We start from the raw sequence: 22,089 nt of genomic DNA, 5'->3' as shown, positions 1-22,089 counted from the left end.
GATTTGGCTATCTCTGGAAAAACGGGTGAATTTAGAGAGAAAGATTGTGTTTCGATAATATATCCTTTTGGATGTGGATGTTAGATTCTAGTTTTGATTAGTTGTCTTCAAATAATTGTTTGCCTAAGCTAGACAACTTGAGGTAAATTTCAGAGAGATTTCCATAATAGCTCATATATAGCCAGTCTTCCTTCTTATTACTCTGTCGGAATAATAGAAGGGACCCCACAGACATATGATTTTTTAAAATTTTTTTAAAGATTTTATTTATTTATTTGATAGAGATCACAAGTAGGCAGAAAGGCAGGCAGAGAGAGGAGGAAGCAGGCTCCCTGTTGAACAGAGAGCCCCATGTGGGGCTTGATCCCATGACCTGAGCTGAAGGCAGAGGCTTAACCCACTGAGCCATCCAAGTGCCCCAGACATATGATTATTTAAACAGCTGGCCAAAGGGATGGACTCCCCCCAAACTGTGTAACTCAGTTGTCACCTTGATTGATTCTATGTGGCTGGGAAAACAAAATCACTCCTTAAAAGTCAAAGCATACCCACTCCATGGGATTAGCTATGAACTTGTGGAGATCATGGATGGCCCCATTTTCCCTATAACTGAATTGGAGAATGCACTTGGGGATGCCCTAATCTCCCAGGACAAGTCATCTCCCACTTGCTAGTGATTCCTTGAAATTAGGATATTGTTAAGACTGGACATCAGGCAAAGAAGGCTTCCTAATGGTTTTATCCCTTAGCCATATATATCCTGGCAACCAGGATATATCTGGGAACCAGGTATATATATCTGTATATATACATGTATATACATATACATATATATTTACATCTATAAATGTAAAATTACAAGTAGAGGCTTGGGACACCTGGGTGGCTCAGTGGTTAAGCCTCTCTGCCTTTGGCCTAGGTCATGATCTCATGATTTCATGATCTCATGATCTCAGGGTCCGGGGATCAAGCAGGGAGCCTGCTCCCCCCGCCCCCCGCTCGCCTCTCTGCCTACTTGTGATCTCTCTGTCAAATAAATAAAATAAAATCTTTTTAAAAAATTACAAGTAGAGGCTTTAGCCAAGCATACAGTGGCCACATTTAACCAAACCCAACATGAAGTCACTCCAATTCCAGCATATATAGGAATATTTCTACTACTAAAGAGTATGTTTCTTTGCCTATGGCAAATGTTACATGGGACTCTCCAGGCCATAAGAAGGTTTCCTCTTATCAAACTATTAAAAAAAAAAATTTAAGGTTTTTTATATATTTATTTGAGAGTGAGCGAGAGCAAGAGGGAGAAGAAGACTCCCTGTTGAGCAGATAGCCCAAGGCAGGGCTCGACCCCGGGACCCCAAGATCATGACCTGATCCCAAGGCAGATGCTTAACTGAGTCGCACAGGTGCCCCTCAAACTATCAAAATTTTAACTGAACATGCCAACCCACAGATAGGCTCATGACAACAAATTCCCTGAGTATGTTGTCCTTCCTATCAAAACAGTCAGGAAAGATTACAAGTATGGGACAGATATATATGGCTTAGTCCTACAGTAGGACAACTAAGCAACAACAACAACAGTAGGACAACTATGCTGGGAACAGAAAAACCATACCTTTGATTCATGATCCAAAAATACTTGCCAAATGAGATAGCTCCCTCCAAGAAGCCTGTGAGCTTACCATTATTTTACCAGCAACCCATTGGTTTGCTACTGACTAGACAAGGTGACCAGATGTCAGATGCTAGCACCTAATGGAACACAATGGTTATGTGGGCCAAATCTGTGGCCATGGTTTGCACCAGGCTGGATTGGAAGATGTACTACAAGTTATGCCTGGATTCATGGCCATAGCACTAAGACTAGCACCAGTCCTGCTAATCTTCCATATCTAAAACAATGAGGGACAAGATCTGTGTTCCTTGAGGTCCTTGATAAATACACAATTAAGGCCTTAAGTGACTGTCAGAATAGCATTACATTATGAAGCACTAAAGTAACTCAAATGTGTAAAGCATTTCTACAAAATAGAATGGCAGTGGACTTCTTAACAGCAGCATAAGGAGGAACATGTGACATTATTAAAGTAGAATGTTGTGTCCACATTCCAGATGATGACAAAAATATAACAGGATGACTTACTGATATAAATAACCAAATCAGTGCTCTTAAAGACCCTCCATTGTCTTAAAGATCTTAATGGTTGGTTAAATTCCTGGTCAGGAGGGTCTTCTTATCACACTTCTTATTTTTATTATAATATGAATTCTAATATGTTGTCTCTTTTGCTTTGTTCTCTCCTATTTTTGATATACATGCAAGCAGTTCTTGACTCCTTTGCCCAGCCGATAGATGAGCCTTACTACTCGAAGCAATGTCCCCTCTGGACTCTACAGCAGTGACCTTCCATAATAGTTACTTGTAGAGATAGATCAGTCCATAGGTAAGGACATCTCTACAACCCCTGTCAGCTTGAAGAAGTTACAGAAAATGAGCCCTTTGTCTTTCAACAAGCTTAAAGATTTAAGGGCCGAAGATTGATCAGGGGGAAATGATGAGGGACAGAAGCAGAAACATGTTAACCTTTAGCCCAAAAGGTCACCTATGGTCTGCATAGATTTGGTAAGGATCACATTCGTGCTGGTTACTGCACTCTTTTTATTATTATTTTTTAGTTTTTATTTATTTGACGGAGAGAAAGAGCACAAGCAGTGGGAGCAGCAGGCAGAGGGAGAGGGAGAAGCAGGATCCCCACTGACCAGGGAGTCTGATGAGGGACTCAATCCCAGGACCCTGAGATCATGATCATGACCAACTGAGCCACTCAGACATCCCTGGTTACTACATTCTTAAAGGGTCTCATCACTGCCTGTAAAATTTACCAGGTTAATACTGAACTGAATGATAATCAGCAGAGAAATCTTGAGAAGGTAATTTTACAAGTAAAAATTTGAAGACAATACTTAGAATCTAATACTCCCTGTGCATCCTCTCCTTCCTGAGCGCTAAGCATATAAGCACCAGCTTCATACAGCAAAAGTGCAGCTCCTTCTGCCCACGGGTCCTACCCCTGTCCTACTTACCAAAGCTTACTCAGCTGCATCATACAGGGTCTCAAGAATTCTTTCTTGGGGCACCTGGCTGACCCAGTAAGTGAGGCACATGTCTTCTGATCTCAGGCCTGTGAGTTCAGGCCCCATGCTGGGCATGGAGCCTACTTTAAAAAAAAAATTCTTGGGGCGCCTGGGTGGCTCAGTGGGTTAAGCCGGTGCCTTTGGCTCAGGTCATGATCTCAGGGTCCTGGGATCGAGTCCTGCATCGGGCTCTCTGCTCGGCGGGGAGCCTGCTTCTCTCTCTCTCTCTCTCTCTCTCTCTGCCAGCCTCTCTACCTACCTGTGATCTCTCTCTGTCAAATAAATAAATAAAATCCTTTAAAAATAAATAAAAATAAATAAATAAATAAATTCTTTCTTGACTACCATGCTCAAAGATCCCCTAACATCTTCTCTTCCCTGAGGCCACAGCCACCACTCAAAGGCCTCTGGAAGCCGAAAGCCTACTTGCTAAAGCTGAATTCTTCATGTGGCTTACAAGGCACAGCAAATGCCATACCCCACCTTCTCCAGTTTCCCCTCTCCCATGTCCACAAACAGCCCCATGCTCAGGCTGTCCTAAGCCACTACCACTCCCTTCCCCACTGGTGATTAATCCTCTCTGGAACGCCTGCTCTCACACTTGGTGGCCTCCCAAGCCACTTTCTTTTCTGTAAAGATTTTCCTTACAACTCTGCCACCCCTGCTCAAAAAAGCATGCCTCTTGTGCAGGACACACTTCTATTCCTTACTGCCATGTTGCATAGCAACCACCTCTGCCATTATTTGTTTCCATGTTTTTTTTTCCTACAAGACTGGGCTCTTTGGTGGTAGGAGTGGTGTTTTGTATTGTTCTCATCGCCAGGCACATGGTAGGCGCTTAATGGCTGATAAGTGAATGAATGAAAAATGAAGGAGGGGATGAAGAAGCAACAGAGAAGAAAGGAAGGAATACTCCTGTGTCTGAGGAGAGCCTGTTCTTTCCATGGTGGCTTCTCAAAACAGCACTGCCTCAAAGGAAGAGGTAACAAGCTTACTGAAGAATAGGGTAGGTTAGAAAAAGTCCCATTCTGGAGCTCAAGGCTAGAGAAGAGAGGGACCTCTAGATGGGGAAAATATTTAAAATGCTCTTTTAATCACATCGATAAAGAATTAGATGAACCAGTTCTCGAAGAAATCCATCTACCTTTTGGATGCTGACTGGGGTTAAAGAGGGGGGAGATCTGTCCACATTACCACATCAGAAATGTATGCTCCCCAAAGGCTGATAAGCAATAGCTTATGTGAAGTGCACTGAGGGTCACCATGGACTCCTCCTGCCACAAATAACTCACCAGCTTGCCACAAAATGGTTGTCTCTGCCTATTGGACGGACCAGCCACCATTTTTGGAGTTAAGCAACAGAGAGAGAGAGAGAGACGTGGTCTTATTTCTAAGGCCGTTGCTTATGTGCACATGTCCCTCGAAGGTACTAGAACACTGGATGTCTAAAAAAAATCAAATAGACTTGATTTCTACCACTAGAACCTTCTAATGGTCTTAGTGGGCATGAGAGCCTATGTCAAAGGGGATGAAGCATGGGAGAAGATTTAGCATCAGGAAACAATAACACACAGGAGAAACAAATCTTCAGGACCTATGTGAAGGGGAGGTGGGTCACCAGATTAGGAACATACACAGGGAAGGCTGATTATTTTATAACAAAATATTTTTATAACAACAGTTAACCTTTATTGAGTACCCAGTATATGTTCACTTTACTTGAATTATCTCATTTGGTCCTCACAACCTTAGTAAGTTTAAAGATAAGAAAGCCAAGACTTAAACAAATTAAATCCGTCCAAGGTCAAAAAGTGGTATAGCTGAGATTTAAACCCAAGTTTGTCTTCATTTTTAAAAAAAATATTTTATTTATTTATTTATTTGACAGAGAGAGAGATCACAAGTAGGCAGAGAGGCAGGCAGGAAGAAGGCTCCCTGCTGAAGAGAGAGCCCAATGTGGGCTGGCTCGATCCCAGGACCCTCAATCCCAAGACCCTGAGATCATGACCTGAGCTGAAGGCAAAGGCTTTAACCCACTGAGCCACCCAGGTGCTCCTCTGTCTTCATTCTTAACCACTGTACCTCTTACTGCTATGTGAGCCTCAGGGTAGTTATGACTCGCCCAATACCACACAGCTAATAAATGGCAGACCTGGGGTTTCAGTCTAGGCCTATGTGCTTACCAGACCTACACAATTTATAGTCTGTAGTCACTTAACTAGGTGAGGATTGCAGGAGGCTAGAAGACATCTCTGGGGAGAGAATCACAGAAAACATTCCGAATATCTTATAACTTTGCCTTCCAGGAACTCAACTGTATAAGGTCTTGGGCAGTCCAAGAATATTTCTCTCACCATTCCTGAGCAGTCCATATCCTAGGGAACTGAAAAAGAGCCAGACATAATTTGACACTGAACTTTATTTGTTCTGACCATCTGATACGCTGTCCACCCTGCTAGGAAACAGAGACAATGTCCTATGCAGAAGACCAGAGACGTGCCAAGATAAACATTGTGCCCAGACCACAAGAATAGCCCTGAAGAACAATGTGACTGCTGGTCAACTGCCCGGTCAGGTCTCCTCTCCTCTCAGCACAAAACAGGTACAGATTCTTCAAATGGCCATCAGAGCCACAGCTTGGAGAGCAATAACAGACTTTGGTATCCAAAGTCTTGATGACAAAGAAATATACGTTATTCAGTGGAGAATCTAATTATACGTTATTATTAATTATACGTTATTGGTGGAGAATCTAATTCGCTCTACTACTGGTCAGGACCACCTCACCAGGTGACCCAGAGATGGAAATTGGAATTTTCCAGTAAATATCAGGCAAGGGCTGGCAAACTGATTCCACCAGAGAAGCGCTACCAGGAATGACTTCAGTGGCCCCAAAAACATTTTCCTAGGAGCTATTTGGGCCACACAACCAATAATAAGCATATAAGGGCTTGCTCCCCAGAGACCTCCTGTCACCCACTTTGGCTTCTTCATCAATGCAGACCTGACTAAGGTTTATGGGGTGTTTAGAACCCCATGGAGCTGCTGCTTCCCAAAGCCGGTGAAAGGGTTTCCCACCATCAAGAGGAAATCGTCTCCCTTCTGTGTGGTTTCTAGAATGTGACCCTAAGAAGGGCTCGTGAGTGTGTGAGACCCGAGAGAGAAGAAAACACCCCCGAGGGTATCCAACTCTCTCCCCTGGCCATGACCAAAGCAACGAGACTCTTCTCTGCTATTCCAGCTCTAGCCACCTGGGGGCCGGTGGCTCCGGAGAATCAGGCGCCCTGCCCTGGCTTTGCTCCCAGGGAAGGCCACGAGTTGGGAAACCCGTGCCCCGAAGGCCTGGGGCAGCTCGGTTTCACAGGCACCTGAGGGCGGGCCAGGGCACCATGAAGTCTCAGGTTTCAGGGGGATGGCAGTTGCCCGTCTAAAGACTTCTCTGTTCCTTGGAATTGTACAGAATGTCTCTTGTGGCTTTTCCTCCTCCCTCCTTTTTTCCTGTTGACTCTCCCCATCCGGCTCTCTGAATCACCAGACTCCACAGGAAAGCAGCAGATGTTGACTTTACTTTTTGAAGCCAACTCAGCTCCCTTCTGTGGAGTGGGGAGCAGACAGGAAGGTGAGAGGCAGGGAATGGAGGAGGATCTGCCCTCACCCTTTCCAAATTTGAGGGAGGATTGTAGGGGGAATCTAAAAGATACCAGGGAACCTGGGCAAAAAACCTGATTCCTGGGGATAAGGAAAAAGGGGCACCCAACCAAGGCCCCAGGGTTGACTGTGGCAGTGGGATCATGAGAAGGGAAGCACAGGGGGAGAGTGTTTCTGCTTTGGGCGCCAGCCCTTGTCTTCTGAGGTAAGGCCTCATCTCTTGCCAGCAGCATCCTCATGACTCAAAAGTCAAGTCAGGCTGCAGGTCTGGGGAGACAGTCTAGAGGCTCTTCTTGTCCAGCTGAGCCCCCAAACCTCGGCTCTCACTCAAGTCTTTTGGAGAAGCTGCCAAGAGGACTTTCTAGGGCTTTATTCTACATTCATTGCTCTAACTTCTCTTCTCTTTTTTCTTCCTCTGGGATTTTCTTTCGGGCAAAGAAGCCAAGCTGTAGAGGAAGAGAGAAGAGTCATCACGTAATGCCCTGCTTGAGGACCTTGCCAAGGGCCCTCAGACATATCTGAAATCTTTACTTTTATTCTGCTCCCAAAAATGAGATTCTAGTTTATTTTATTTGGCTTCGTTTCATTCAGCCAACATTTGTAGAGTATAGTGGAAGAGATCCGGGCAGAACACCCATAGCCTACTTAGCTGGCCAGCACAAATCCAGTTCTCCCTGCCATATTCCAGGAGCCCTCAAATCACAGACGTCATGTCCCATACTTACCACCAAAGCTGTGCTTACCTTCCAAAGACAGAAGACCAGGAGAGCAAGCAGGAACAGCCCTCCCAGGACACTGCCAATGAGGATCCACAGGGAGATGAGGACAGGGCGCATCTGAATCACCTCCAGCAGGCTCTGTATAGGGAGGAGAGCTGTTTGGTACTGGTATCCTTTCTCCCAGCTAGCCTCACCTCACATACGAGGGTGAAATAGAAGCCTCGAAATAGAAGAATAAAAAGAAAGCAACTGAGGCAGGAATAAAGGGAGTGGGACCCCAGTGTCCTGATTTTTCCCTTCTGACTCCCCAGCTGCTGCCTTATGAGGATATCTCTGTTCTTAAAAAGCCCCCAGGTGCCCTTGCCGCATTCCCACCCTCACTCTTTCCGTGGCTCTCAAACTCAGGATTCTGTCCCACCTCACTCCAACGAGAGGCTTCAGTCAGCTGTAGGACACTGCCCTCCTTAGCTCCCAGCTCAAAGGTGCTGACCACTGTCAGAGACTTGAATTTGGCCTGTGGAAGACATTGAAAATGAGCCATCATAGGTGGTATGGTCTTAGAACCCCAATAGCAAAGATGAGGCTGGTAGGCATCACTTCCAGCATCTTTTAGACGAGAAGAAAAGGCTGGAGATCAATGGAGAAAGAGAGGAAGGGTAATAGAGGGATGAGCCCCTGGCCCTTCATATATGTGTTTGCCCTACCCAGTATTATTTAGCTCCCCTTTCTTTGGCTAACCCCTGCCCTTTCTTCAGGTTGAAGTTTAGAGGTCATCCCCTCTGGGAATTAGGAAGTGTTTCCTTCTAACCTCCATCACCCTGGATTAGGTCATAATATTCTGTTTACGTCTCTGTCATTCACCACCAGATTAGAAGATCCTTGAGGTCAAGAGCTCTGTCTCATAAACATCTGTGTCTCTAGTGCCTAGTGCCTAACACACTCTCAAGTACACACTGGTTTCTCAATAAAGCTTTATTGAAAAAATAAATGAATGAATGAAAAAAGGATACCAAAGAGTGATAGAGAACCAGACTTGGAGAAGGATGGTGTCTCAGACTTAACTTTCCCATAAAATATGCCTACATCCCAGGGATCTTGTGCTATTCACAGTAAATCACCCCTCACAGCTGTTATGGCTGTTATAATTAATAGCTGTTATAATTAAGATGTCATTTCCCTACTCAGAAACTCACACTGACTCCTGACTGCCTATCACATTGAGTTGAATTTCATCTCCCTAGCTTTGGAGAACTTTCATAACCTAGATCCATTTCAGCTCTACAATCTTGCCTCCCAGTACCCTCCAATACTTATCATGCACATAATATCAACTATCCGTTCATTCATTTAAGAGACATGTATTGGGCCATTATAATGAGTTAGGCATGGTGCTAAGTGTTGGGGATATTCTCCTCAGTGTCTGCCTAATACAGGTCCTTTTACATAGTAGGCTAGATTACTAATAACAAAATATTTTTTATTTTAAAAATTTATAAACAAAAAAATAATTAATTAATTGGCTAAATTTTGGTATCCTATAAATGTTGGTTATTGATATAACACCAAGGGATGATAAACAGAGGAAAATATAGGGACAAAAACTAGTTTTAATGAATCCATCTCATTATTCATTTATTCTTTACGACCCCATGAAGTAGGTATTATCTTCCCCACTTTAGAGATGGAGAGAAAGAATCAGAGAGAGATTAAATAACTTGCTCAAGGTCCAACAGCTCATGAGAGATAAAGGTGAAACTTGAACATGAGTCTTTTCCAAAGACTAGGCTGAAGTTCCAGGTAGGAGCGGAAGAGAAGAATGGAAGAAAAGATTTACCCTCCGGAAAAATTCATTGTGAACCAGCCTCAGTAGTCCAACAGAGACCTCAGTCCCCTTTGCCAGTCGCCCAAGATGGCACTTCACGACTTGACAGTGAGTGTTCGTCCCATTCTGCCGGAAGAGAGAGCCAGATAAAGATCTTGGAGTTGAAAAATCACCTACTCCCCACTCCGAGTTCTATCCCCTGTCTCAAGTCTCTGAAGTCTACCACTCCCCGCTGCATTCCCACTCTGGACATCTTCTTCACCTTCTTGTGACTCATACCAGTCTGCTTGTGTGCTGAAACTCCTCTGGGTGCACAGGGGGCCTTGGGGGCTTGGTCAGGTTCTGTACCGTGCAGCTTGCCTACAGGGAGATGCAATTGGAGTGACCCTCTTTTTTTTTTTTTCTTTTTTAAAGACTTTATTTATTTATTTGACAGAGAGAGACAGCGAGAGAGGGAACACAAGCAGGGGGAGTGGGAGAGGGAGGAGCAAGTTTCCTGCTGAGCAGGGAGCTGCACATGGGGCTCCATCCCAGGATCCCAGGATCATGACCCAAGCTGAAGGCAGATGCTTAACGACTGAGCCACCCAGGTGCTCCCTGAGTGACCCTCTTGATGGTGAGAGGCCAGCCACTCTGGCTGAGCAGGAGCACACTCCCCACGTATACTCCCCACCTATGCCACATGTGTTCAAGAAAGTTCTCCCAGGGTTGAGGAGTCCTGAGAGCAGTGACCCAGCAGATAGAGGGAAATTGACCAGATTGAGGTGGTAGGGCTCCATACACCCTTAGCCCAGACTTACATTGTTTGTGATGACTTGAGACAATGACAGGAAGTAATTGCCCCCATGGGCTACAGCTGGAAGGAGGGCTGAGATGACCAGGCCACTGACCACATAGCAGCCAAGGTTCTGAACCTATGAGGAGGGTTGGAAATGGGAAGAAGCGGGAGACAGAAGCTCCTTCTGCATCTGTTCCCCTTTCCCCTAGGTGCCACTGGAAAATGAAAAGAGACTCCTCCCCCTCCCCCTGCTCATGCCAAGGTCCCTCCAGCTTCTCACCCTAAGAGTGGTTTTGAATTCGGGACCCACGGGGAGGGTCCCGTATGGGTGAACCTCATAGCGGTGCAGAGTGGACTCACTGCGTGGACACCAAGTCAGAAGAACACGGTCACAGCCATGACACAGACACAGGGGCACATGATCAGCCCACAGACAGGGATTCAGGGAAGGCAGAGCCAGCACATGGATAAAGAGATGGTGGTACATAAAGAAGATAGAAATGGGACATGACATGGACTTGGCACAAACTTGATGGCCACATCCCATATCCCTCACCCCACCTGCAATCCCCAGGGCCTAGAGCAAAGCCCTAAACCTAGGATGTATAGGTATAACTATACCTAGGAAAGTAAGTTGCTTAAAAGTTTCAACTGGAGTGGGATTGAGGGCAAAAAGATGGAGCAGCCCCAAGGGTTTGGGGGAAACACCAAAACACATGGAAGGAAAGGAAGGAAACTTAGAGTATGAGTCTGGGGTCAGAAAGGAGTGCTAGCAGGGAGATGAGCCATACCTGGAGAATAGAAGGTGGGGTTCATATTGAACGTGGGCTGAGGTCCGGGCTATGTTATCTTGAAGGGTCCCATTTCTCTCCAGGCTATTGCTGTAGGGTTAGAGGGAGAGGCTCACGTCCTAGCCCCCTCATATACCCTTTCCCCCCACAAGCCCCAATAGGAGAGGCCTGGGAGGAAGTTCCCTTTGTTCTCACCTGGTGGCAGTCAGCTTCACAAGCACCTGGCTCAGGAGGGAAGAGCAGCTAAACTCAAACTCCAGCAGGAAGGTCACCTGGGGTCATATGGGGTCATGGTCTCTTCCTCTTCATGAGGCCAGCAGGGCACCAGCAGCTCTTGTGTAGCCCTTCCCTAAATTCCCAGGCCCTGCAGATTCCAGCCCCTGCTGTCTCAGAGCTGCTCTCTCTTTCAGGTTCTGGGTCCCCACTCACCTTGGCTCCAGTCCGAAAGACAGGGTGCCCCACACTGCAGAGCCGGATATGGGGAGAAGGGGTGGTGCATTCCACCTTCACTGGGCTGTCCCTCTGAGAGCAGAGGAGAGGGGGTGGGGCCAGAGCTGAGGCTGCAGGGGCTCTCCTGCTGGCAGCCTTCAAACACTGAGCCTTTCTCTGGAGCCCTTCACAGCCCAGGTCAATACCCCAATCTCCTTTCTCCTCCAGCCCTGACTCCTCCCAAACCTCCTCTGCCCCAGGCACCTGAGGCATGAAACTGGCCAGGTGGAGGTTTCTAGAGAAGCTGAGACTCAGGCTAGTGTTGTAGGCATTTTCCTTCCTGTTCTCCAGGGTTGCTGACACCAACACTTTCTGCCGACCCCCTCGAACCACGAATGGGTCCTTCCTAGGATAAGGGAGAGCCCAGGAGTTGAAAAAGCTGTGAAAAGCATCACTTCTGCTTTCCTGGGCAAGAAACAACCCTCTTGCTCCCTTCAAGTTCCTTCCGGTCTGTCTCAGGTCACCTTGGTTGGGCTAGCTCATGTCTGTCTCACCTGGAGCCTTTGATGTCCATATTAGCCCGAAGCACCAGGTCTGTGACACATTCATTGTCAGGGCCACAGTCCTTCGAGAAGGGGACCTAAAGGGGAAAGAAGGGGGTGAGGACTGAGAGGAAGGTAAGTAGAAAGGAATGGAATTGGAGCAAAGTGAAAAGAGAAGAGCGGAGGCTCAGGTCAAATTTTGCCGTGCTATCAGGTGTCCACCCTCCATGTCTCTAGAATTCACTGAGAGGGGCAGTGTTGGGACCCAGGGGCTGGGCGGGGCTTGGCACCACTGACCAGCTTTCTTATGGAGGTGGGTGAGCCCTCATCTAGCACAGGCCCCGGCTTCGTGGTGTTGTCCAATGCAAAGGTCACAGTCAAGGCCAGTGGCCGGAGGTAATCAGAGGTATCCTGAGGAAAACCAGAGTAGAGGATCATGGGGAGCCAGGTTTAGGTGTACAGCCCTGGCCCCTGGTACAATGCGATGACTGAGCACCTTCTGTATGCTGGGTACTGTCCTAAGGTATCAATCCCATTACACCAGATTCTAACACAACTCCCTTGATGTAGTTATTATTAGTATCTCCTCCTCTGAGGCCAGGAAGCTGAGGTGTGCAGGCTGTGTGACTTGCCAGAGTTCATTCACAGGCAGTAGATGGCGGAGCTAGGCTTCAAACCCAGATCAGGCTGACCTTCCTCGCTTTCCTGCCTCGGCCTTGGCTTTTGGGCCCGTCCGGCAGGAATTCCTCCTCCAGTCAGCCTTCCCCTGGCTCCCAGGCCCTGTGGCTAACAGAGCATTACCCGCTCCTCACCAGCACGTGGAAGCGCAGCTGCTCACAAGTGACATTTCCCACACTGAGCCGGAGCCGCCGCGGGGACAGCCTCTGGCCAGAGCCGTCAAACACGGCACGTGCCCCCGCCGTCCACTCATCCAGGGATGCTGTAAAGCGCAGATCTGGATGGGACAGGTAGGAGCGAGGGTAAAGAGGGGTCCAGGGACCGAGGCAGGCTGGGTTGAGAGGTGCTTAGGATGCTCAGGTCACTCACAGAATCGGCGATCCCAGCGGCCGGGAGTGCGCGAGGTCACTTGGAAACAAAGGGCTGCAGATAGGCAGGCTGCCTCCTGGCCTCGCCGGCTGCAGTCCCTCTGAACCACACTGATGGCTGGTGGGGTCACCTCCAGGGAGGGGGCCAGGTGGACGATGGGCCGGGAGCTGGGAGCAGGGTGGGGAAGAAAGGCTAGCCAAGAGGAAAGCCCTTTGAAAAAGGCAGTCCCCTGTATTGGTCTCCCAAAGGTCAAGGATAAGAACGAGGGGCTGGATGTACACGTGTCACCCTCCCCAGAACCTTCGGGCAGAAAGAGAATAGCTGACGTTGAAGAAATGCTTGCATGCTTAGCTGTATGCTAAGCACCACATCAAGATCTTTACCCCACTGGGGCACTGAATCCTCAGAACAAGCCTATGAGGTAGGCACTGTGATTGTTCCCATTTTCAGAACTAGGAAATGGAGGAACAGAGCAAATTGGTCAAGAAATCCAAATCTAGGGTGCCTGGGTGGTTCTGTGGGGTGGGTTAAGTGTCTACTTTCAGATCAGGTCATCATCCCAGCAGGGAGCCTGCTCCTCCCTCTCCCTTTGCCCCTCCCCCAGCTTGTGCTCTCCCTTGCTCACTCTCTCTGGCAAATAAAGGAAATCTTAAAAAAAAAAAAAAAAAAAGGAAAGGAAAGAAATCCAAATCTCAGTCTGTGACTCCCAAGCCCTTGCTTTTCACAGCTTATAGTCCTGAGCTGGGACAGCTCACCTGAGCAGGACAGCTGCCCCCTGCGCCCCCACAGCCACATCTACCAGGTCATCTCCATCCAGATCTAGCCGGCCGTCCACACTCCGGCCAAAGTAGCTGAGGGCCTGTGGCATGGAGATGGCAGCAATCCTCTGAGAGGAAGAAAGGAGAAACTGAGCAGGGACACTCACGCCTGGGGACCCAGGCCACACACCTGGCACACAATAAGGAATAAGAAAATAAGAAGTGGGGGATGCCTGGGTGGCTCAGTTGGTTAAGCATCTGGCGTTGGCTCCAGTCATGGCCCCAAAGTCCTGGCATAGAGCCCTGCATTGGGCTCCCTTCTTAGTGGAGAGTCTGCTTCTTCCTCTGCCTCTCCCCCTCAAATAAATAAAATCTTAAAAGGAGAGAAAGAGAGAATAAGAAGGAATAAGAGAAACGAGCCTGTGTCCAGGACTCTCTAGTACAGCAAACTGTATCCTACCCGACTACTGATAAAAAAAAAAAATACTTGTCCATTTTGGGTTGCAAGGTCAGGGAGACATCAATGAACGAGGAGCACACCCCCTACTCCTTCCTTCCACCCACTTCCCTGCTTTATCCAGACACTCCTGACCTGGGCGGGCCGGGGCCTAAGCCCACTCTGGGTGCCATGATACAGGTACAGTGCTCCACGATGCCCATCCTCCAGGGGCGCCCCCACAGCCACATCAGCAAAACCATCTTGGTTCAGATCAGGAAGGGCACCCATGGCAAAGCCAAACCGAGCATCCTGGGGGGGTTCTGGCTGAAGCATTCCCTGGAATGTCAGCAAGGACTGCTGGTGGAGGGAGAAGACAGAAGATGCTGACCGGGCCTGGTAGTCCCAGCCTCTCAGCCAGCCTGTGAATGGAAGAAACTTCCCTCCCTTCTCCCCTTCACGCCCCCCTCTGCAGACAAGTTCAAGGGGGACCCAGCAAGTCTCACCTGACCCACCAGATACACATAAACACGTCCTGTTTCCTTGTTCTGGGGTCCCAGGAACATGGGGGCACCCACAAGTAAGACATCGGTTGTTCCATCCCCATCCGTATCCAATGGGCAGAGCTCACTGCCAAAGTAGGAGCCAATCTGGGGAGCGGTGGGGAGTGGTGACCCCAGAGAAAAGACAAGGTGATTGTGGACAATTGAGAGGTATCTGCCAACCTGCCCTTCTCATCCTCACACCCCTGACAGCCTCTGCCAACCAGAATTCAACAGACTTTTCAGGCTCTTAGCCCTTCCCTTTCCTCCCCCACAGCCTGAAGGTCCCTCAGGATCCAAGGGTCCCACCCTCCCTTGGATGCCCTACCTGCTCCCCCTGGAGGCTCTGGGCAACCCTCACAGCCCCATCTTTCTTAAGCTGGAAGGCGATGACCTTTCCTCTATGTCTAAACCGAGGAGCCCCTGAGAGAAAGAGGCGGCGTCCACCCCGCAAAAGCATGGAGGAAACAGAGTAACCTAGAAGTGGGCAGGGAATCAGGGGTGAAAGAGTAAAAAGATGGGGTCAGAGTAGGAGGGTTCCCTAAAGGCACAGGAGGAGGTCCCAAGGAAATTAGCAGATCAGTGAGACACTGCTCTCGTACCCCCCACTGGCAAAACATTTCCTCCTCACCCCCTCATCACCTGCAACCCTCCGCTACTCACCCAAGTAGGCTGCTTGGTTTTGCAAAGCAGGAGGGAACTCATCTTCCAGGGCTGTCCGTGGGGGGAAAAGGCGGTGACCATCTTCAAGCCATAACACAGAGCCCCCCCAGTCATAGGCCCCCACCATTCCAAAGAGAATCCCATCCTGTTGGGCAGAAACAGATGGAGACATTTGAAAAGACAACAGGAAATGAGGAGTAAAAACCCCAGGAGTGAGAAGTCACTAAGAGTATGCTGGGATCTGTTGGAAAGGCACAGAAGGGTCAGCATGGACACTGGTTAAAGGAGAAATCTAGAAGAGCCCTGGGCTGAAGTTGCCTGCGTCTCAGGTTGGGAGGAGTCACATGTTGAGAGGTGCCACAGCAGGGTTAGAGTCTGTCCAACCTTCAGCCGATGAGTAGAGAAACCAATCTGAGACATTTCCAGGCCAAAAGAGCTTTCATTTTCTCCATGGGACCCTTGAGCATGAGAAAACATCAAGGCAGTATCAGGGAAGACATCTCCTCTGACTTACTGAACTCACCACAGAACCCCACCTACACCCAGCCTGCCCCCTCCCTGTCCCTCATTTCTCCAGGGTAGTCATTACCCTCAAGGCCAAAAATCCGGTCTCCCAGTGCATCTACAATGTCAGTCAGTGCAGCTTCATCGGTGACATTGAAGAAGAATCTCTCATCTGGGTCACTGGCGATCGTCCTGATTTCCCGCAGGAAAGAGGTGGGGTCTCGCTGCCTCCGGAGGTAGTGGCCAAGGACCTGGGGACAGGAGATCCAGGTGGGGTTAGTTAGCTATGCGGAGGGAGATGTCAGAGCTGGCCCCAGAACGCAGTCAAAGTGAAGGAAGGGAAAGATGGCTGATCTTTGGGAAGTGCTTACTGCCCATCTTCTTCAAGTTCCCAGTCCTCAGTGTCACCACACCCCTCCATCCCACCAGGTCCAGAGGACATTCTCACCGCGATCCCATAGCGGGTCACTCTTCTAGCCTCACAGGCCTTCAGTGCTGTAGGAAGCTCCTCCCCATCATGCGATTCTCCATCGGTGACAACCACCAGCAGCCGGGCAGCCTCTGGTCGGCCCCCACGGGATGGACTGAATCCTTCTGTGCTGAGAAGAGAGAGAAAGTAGTGAGGTGTGATCACGTGTATGCAAACACACACACACACACACACACACACACACACACACTGTCAGCAGTTCACTGAAGTCCAGCATCTTGCCTTTTAGTCCATCTCCCTGACAGTGTCTGGCACGGGGACTGGCATAGAGTAAAAACTAAAACGTTTGAGTGACATAGAACATATAGAGTGGCATATTCTCCACGCAAATAAGTACAAAATCCATTTACTCGAAGGTTCATTCAGCAACAATTCCATTGGAGAGAGGACACACTCAGAGAGTATGAATCATGTTTGGCAAGCGGGCTAGGACATGAGTGGTGGAGAACCCAAAGGCCAAGGTCAAAGTGAGAGTGCAGGGATAGGGAGAGTTCCGGCTACAGTGATAAATAAATGAGAAACATGGAAAGACACAAACATAGACACTTTGAAGAATGTGATGAGATGTGCTGTACTCCAGACCCTCCCCTAACCCTTCCAGGCCCTCCTCACTCTGGCCTCCCAGGCTCCCCTTCCCAGTCCCTCACCAGGCCACCAGGATTGCTTGGGCAGTCTTTGTTTCTCGTCCCTCTCGTCGACTCAGGTTCCTCGCTGCCCTCACCACTTCTTCCTTGGTTCGGAAATCTCCCAGGGACCACTCATGCACAGGGCTCTCCCCATACTGTACAAGTCCCACCTGAAAACAATGTGTGCCCTCACATAGAATGCATATGCTGAGGGAGAAGACAGTATGTGAGGGCAGGGAGAGGGGCGTTTGGATACTCCCAAAGACACTGCCTACATTCACCTCCACTCCTCCCCCATCCCTGCCATCTCTCCCACTACAAGGCCATCCATATTGCTGTCTCTTACCTGTATCTGCTCTGGGTCAATAAACAGTCTCCCTACCAGTCTTCGCAGGAAAGTTTGAACTTCAGACCAGGGGTAGATGCTGTTGGAGCCATCCAAGACGATGACAACATCCATGTAGGTGGGACAGCCTAGGAGGAGGAGGTTGCTGATGAGGACCAGAGTAGAAGGATATTGGGCATGGGGACAACAAGGGAAGAGGTCACAGGAGTGTACATTCCATTCAAACACGTTTTAGGCACTTCTGAGCATGCAAGGAAGGTAGTGTGCTAGGCCCTGGGTCAATGTAGAAATGAGTAAAAGAGGAGACAGGCATGCATACAATTTACAAGAAGAAGAAAGAGAAGAAGTAGAAGAGGGAGAAGAAGAGGAAGAAGAAGGAGAAGAAAGGAGGAGTAGGAGGAATTAAGGGCTAGGTAAAAACAGGGCACCACCAATGCTGTAGGACAACAGAGAGTCAGTTCTGATGGTAGGGAGTCAAAGGAGGTGGCAACAGAAGACGTTGGAGGAGAAGAGAATATAAGAAAAGGCATTTGCATGGAGAACACTTTAAACAAAAGGACGGGAGGTATAAAATAGATAACAAGGGGAGAATGGGGAGGGAAATGCCATGGCCAAGGCGCAGTGCATGCAAGGATATGGTGAGAGTTGAGTTTTTGAAGTTGGTTAGATCTGTTCTTGGAGTCTTGATGCCCTGGCAAAGAGTCTGAATTCTAATCTGTTAGGAAACATGGAACCTTAGGAAACAATGAGGAAAGCTACGCAGGCCCCCTGTCCAGCATCACACTCTGTCGCCCCGGCTTTTCCCACCCTGCACCCGGTTCTGGGACTGAGTCCTCAGGCCTTTCTTCTGCTTACGTTGTGCGGTGGGTGCCAGGCTTCCCTGGGGCCGGAATGAAGCATCTACACGGGCACATATCCCAGAACTGAAGACAGAGGAGCCACAAGCACGGGACCAGAGAGGGGCACAAGCCTGGGGGGTGGGGGAGGAGTATTACCCCCAGGGCTTGGGAGCACACTCTCAGCACTGCCCCTAGGAACCAGGAGGCACTGGAACTATCCCCGGGGATTCCCCTCCTTGCTTTCCATGGTTTTAAACTTCTTGACCTTGACCCTCCACATGGATCAGATTCCCTTACCATGCTGCTCTTTTCTCTGCCAAAATCCTTCAGAGATCCCCCCCCACCACCTTTCCCTTAGCTCACCATGAATCCCCCATCATTGTCTGTCTCTAGTAAAGACATTCCCAGGTGCATATTCATAGCAGGATGAGATGAATTTCCCAGCGGATAGTCACCTGGTTGAATGGGGATAGAAGAGAATGAGATCATGGGTCCCCTATGAGGTTCTTGATTTGGAAAGAGGATGAGATCAGGATCAAGTCAAAGACAAGGGAGTGTGTAGGATAGGGGGTGAACATGAGGTGGCTACTAGCCTATCAGGTTAGGGGTTAGGAGGGGAAGAGTGAGGCGTCTTCTTACCCAAGTGGCCTTTGGCACATGGAGCACTGTGGGAACCTCCTACAGGGCAGCGATAAACATCACCCCTTCTGTCACCTGAAGGCCCATCCCAGGGGGCACCCACCAGCATCCTGGAGGAGGACATGAGTATAAGCATTTTGTGAACATGACCTTTGAGACAGGCCGAAGGGAAAACGCAAGCCAATTCCAAAAGACCAGAGTCATTTAGATTCCCATCTGCCTTGCCTTCCCTTTAAGAGCTCTACCACAGTCCAATCCCACGGCCCTCTGGTTTCCTCCTCACCATCGACGTCCACCCCCGACATGTTGTAAGACGCTATATCCGAATTCAGCCTCAGGTGGCCCTGGGAATAGGCGTGGGCGATGCACATCCAGATTAAAGGGGGAGCACAGACCTGGGGCACAGGGTCATAAGGATAAGAGGATGTGGTCAGAGAGGCTAATAAATACTGGGAGAGGTACAACCAGAGGAAGCACAGAGGGAACATTTTGATCTAGTCTATCTCCCCGTTTCTTACTCAGATACTCAGAGCTCCAAGCAAGGATGATCTCCTTCCTGTGTTTGGGTCCAGATGTCTAACCTCTGCCATGCTGATGCACAGCTGTATTTCCATTCCCATCCCTGAAATCTCATTCACAGACCTGTCTGAAAGGGTCAGGTTCCTCTTTTCCACATCATTCCTCCTACACATCCTCCCCCAGAAGCTGTAAGAGTCAAAGAAGGAGAGGGCCTTTCTGCAGCCCAGAACTACTGTTCCTTCCAGATTCTCCCCAAACTCGGGAACTCAGGGAGGACAAGAGGAGGCTAGTGAGTACTGCTGGTCTCTCCTCTTTCTGTCTCTTCAGGACTCCCAGTGTCATTTTCACACTCTTGATCTCTTTCTCCATTGTCTAGTTCCTTGCATGATTCCAGCCCTGAAAACCTGACTGGTCATTAACTGGGTGGGGCCACTCTCCTGCCCACACACATGGTTTGCCAACCATCCTTACCAAGGGTCCCATCACCCCTAAGTTTCCCACAGCCCGCTTCTTTTTGAGCTCATCCACCCTCCCAACTGCCCCCTGCTTACCTGCCTTTCTTCCTTAACTTTTAGCCCACCCTAAAGACATCCTGTACTCTTGTCCTGGCTGATTCTCTCCCCATCCCCACTCACGCCAATCCCTTTAAAATCAGAGCTGGGGGACGCCTGGGTGACTCAGTGGGTTAAGCTGCTGCCTTCAGCTCGGGTCATGATCTCAAGGTCCTGGGATCGAGTCCCGCATCGGGCTCTCTGCTCGGCGGGGAGCCTGCTTCCCCCTCTCTCTCTGTCTGCCTCTCTGCCTGCTTGTGATCTCTCTGTCAAATAAATAAAATCTTAAAATAAAATAAAATCAGAGCTGGTATGGGGTACCTGGCTGACTCAGTCAGTACAGCATGCTATCCTTGACCTCAGGGTTATGAATTCAAGCCCCATGTTGGGCACAGAATTTACTTAAAAATAAAATTAAAAAAAATTTTCTTAAAGATTTTATTTATTTGACAGAGAGAGAGATCATAAATAGGCAGAGAGGCAGGCAGAGAGAGAGAGGGGAGGAAGCAGGCTCCCTGCGAAGCAGAGAGCCCGATGCAGGGCTCCATCCCAGGACCCTGAGATCATGACCTGAGACAAAGGCAGAGGCTTTAACCCACTGAGCCACCCAGGCGTCCCAAAAATAAAATAAAATTTTTAAAAATGTAAAGAAGGTTGCCTGGCTGGCTCAGTGGGTTAAGCGTCTGCCTCTGGTTCAGGTCATGATCTTGGGGTCCTGGGATCGAGCCCTGCACCAGGCTCTCTGCTCAGCGAGGAGTCTGCTTCTCCCCCTGTCTCTGCCTGCCTCTCTGCCTGTGATCTCTGTTTCAAATAAATAAATAAAATCTTTAAAAAAAAATGTAAAGAAATCAAAGCTGGTATTTTAGGAAACAAAGATTATAGGGCACTGGTGAGGAAAAATTCCAAGCCTCTGGTCCCTCCCATGGTTCTTCCCTGCCCTGCTCTCTCCTTTCAAGCAACTAGCTCTCAGGCCACCCCCACCACCCATGGCTATAAGCTCTGTCTCAAACCACATTCCTCTTTAGAAAGGTGTTTTCTATGTGAGTCTTTTTGCATCCAGGAAACTGGCAGGGCTGTATGACTAGCAACCGTAGCTCATTGGTTAGATAAAAACTGAGTTTTCACCAGAGTTAGTTATGCCTCGGGCTCCAGAGACCACCAAGGGTAGAAGGAAGTTGGGAGGAGAATAGGAATCAGACTAGCCACGTGGAAGGTCACATCATACTTCCTTTTGGTCCACTCACTCCTCCAGAGCTTAGGATAAAGATTTTAGATAATGGGACACAAATCTAACCCAAGTATCTGCCAGTCTCATTCCCGAAGCACTCATATGTGCAGGCATAAGAATGAAACCTTACACAAACACACAAACATGCACACACACATACATAATCAAGTGTTAACTTGTCACCTAACTCCAAAGATTTTAACCTTGAAGTTCCCAATGCCAAACCACCCATACACCTTCCTTCCCCACCAGGAACCAAGTCCAAGTTAACCTTCCTCACCTGTCAGGAACATCACTGGCAAGAGCAGGTGAGGGATAAGGGCAAGTTCCATGCCTGCCTGTTCTCTGCCCGCGTGAAGTCCTCTGTGCCTCTGTCCCTCTCCTTTTCTGTTTTCTTTACTTTCCCTCCCATCCTGCCCCCTCCCACTGGCAGCTAAAAATAAAATGGGAGGAGTGATGGTGGGAACTCCCGGGAGCCCCAGACCAAGGAAAGGACTGAGCGATCTTCCTAATTTCTCTGCTCTGATGCTGCCCCCTGGAGGCATCATCTCACTATCCAAAGAGCACAAGTCTTGACTTCGCCGTTTCTTTCTCTTCCTTTTTTTCTATCCTTTGTTGTCTGTTGCTGGGCAGTTAATGCTTTCCTCAGGTTTGGAATAGACAGTTGGCGTGGGGGACAGAGACTTTTTACTTCTTAACCTTATTTATCTCACCCTGGGATATGGGAAATGATAGAGCTGGCGACAGTGCTATCATTTCCCCTCCCATCCAAGGGAGTCCCAACATGTGAACACAGCCAGCCCACAAACCAAACCTTGCCAGTCTCACTTCACTTAGTTCTGTCTGTGACTCAGACTCTGAGGCCTTGTGGCATTATAGCTTTTGGAGGGACTAGAAATTATGAACTGGTATGGGGTGGGGATTGTGGGACCAGTATAGTTACTTTAATATTAGACCCCATATTCTTTTTTTTTTTTTTTTATTTAACAGAGAGATCACAAGTAGGCAGAGAGGCAGGCAGAGAGAGAGGAGGA

General features: G+C 48.6%; 1 protein-coding gene across 1 annotated transcript; it reads right to left on the bottom strand.

The window, feature by feature from the left end:
* Positions 1–5,539: 5,539 nt before the first annotated feature.
* On the bottom strand, positions 5,540–22,037 carry ITGA10 (integrin subunit alpha 10). Its single transcript, XM_004779649.3, is given in 31 exon segments — positions 5,540–7,232; positions 7,530–7,643; positions 7,924–8,019; positions 9,340–9,453; positions 9,607–9,687; positions 10,128–10,241; positions 10,386–10,464; positions 10,897–10,986; positions 11,092–11,168; positions 11,326–11,418; positions 11,590–11,731; positions 11,880–11,965; positions 12,165–12,278; positions 12,680–12,822; positions 12,915–13,081; positions 13,670–13,800; positions 14,265–14,468; positions 14,615–14,758; positions 14,979–15,127; positions 15,314–15,458; positions 15,698–15,771; positions 15,903–16,068; positions 16,266–16,416; positions 16,955–17,103; positions 17,280–17,407; positions 18,135–18,249; positions 18,482–18,573; positions 18,758–18,821; positions 18,824–18,867; positions 19,041–19,152; positions 21,336–22,037. Coding segments are annotated over 30 exon segments (3,420 nt in total). The 5' UTR covers positions 19,129–19,152; positions 21,336–22,037; the 3' UTR covers positions 5,540–7,166.
* Between the last annotated feature and the right edge of the window lie 52 nt (positions 22,038–22,089).

The sequence above is a fragment of the Mustela putorius genome, unplaced genomic scaffold, assembly GCF_011764305.1.
Source record: "Mustela putorius furo isolate JIRA1106 unplaced genomic scaffold, ASM1176430v1.1 tig00000585_pilon_pilon_pilon, whole genome shotgun sequence".
Taxonomy (NCBI): Eukaryota; Metazoa; Chordata; class Mammalia; order Carnivora; family Mustelidae; genus Mustela; species Mustela putorius.
The sequence above is the reverse complement of the archived record's forward strand: the minus strand, read 5'-3'. Positions and strand labels throughout refer to the sequence as shown.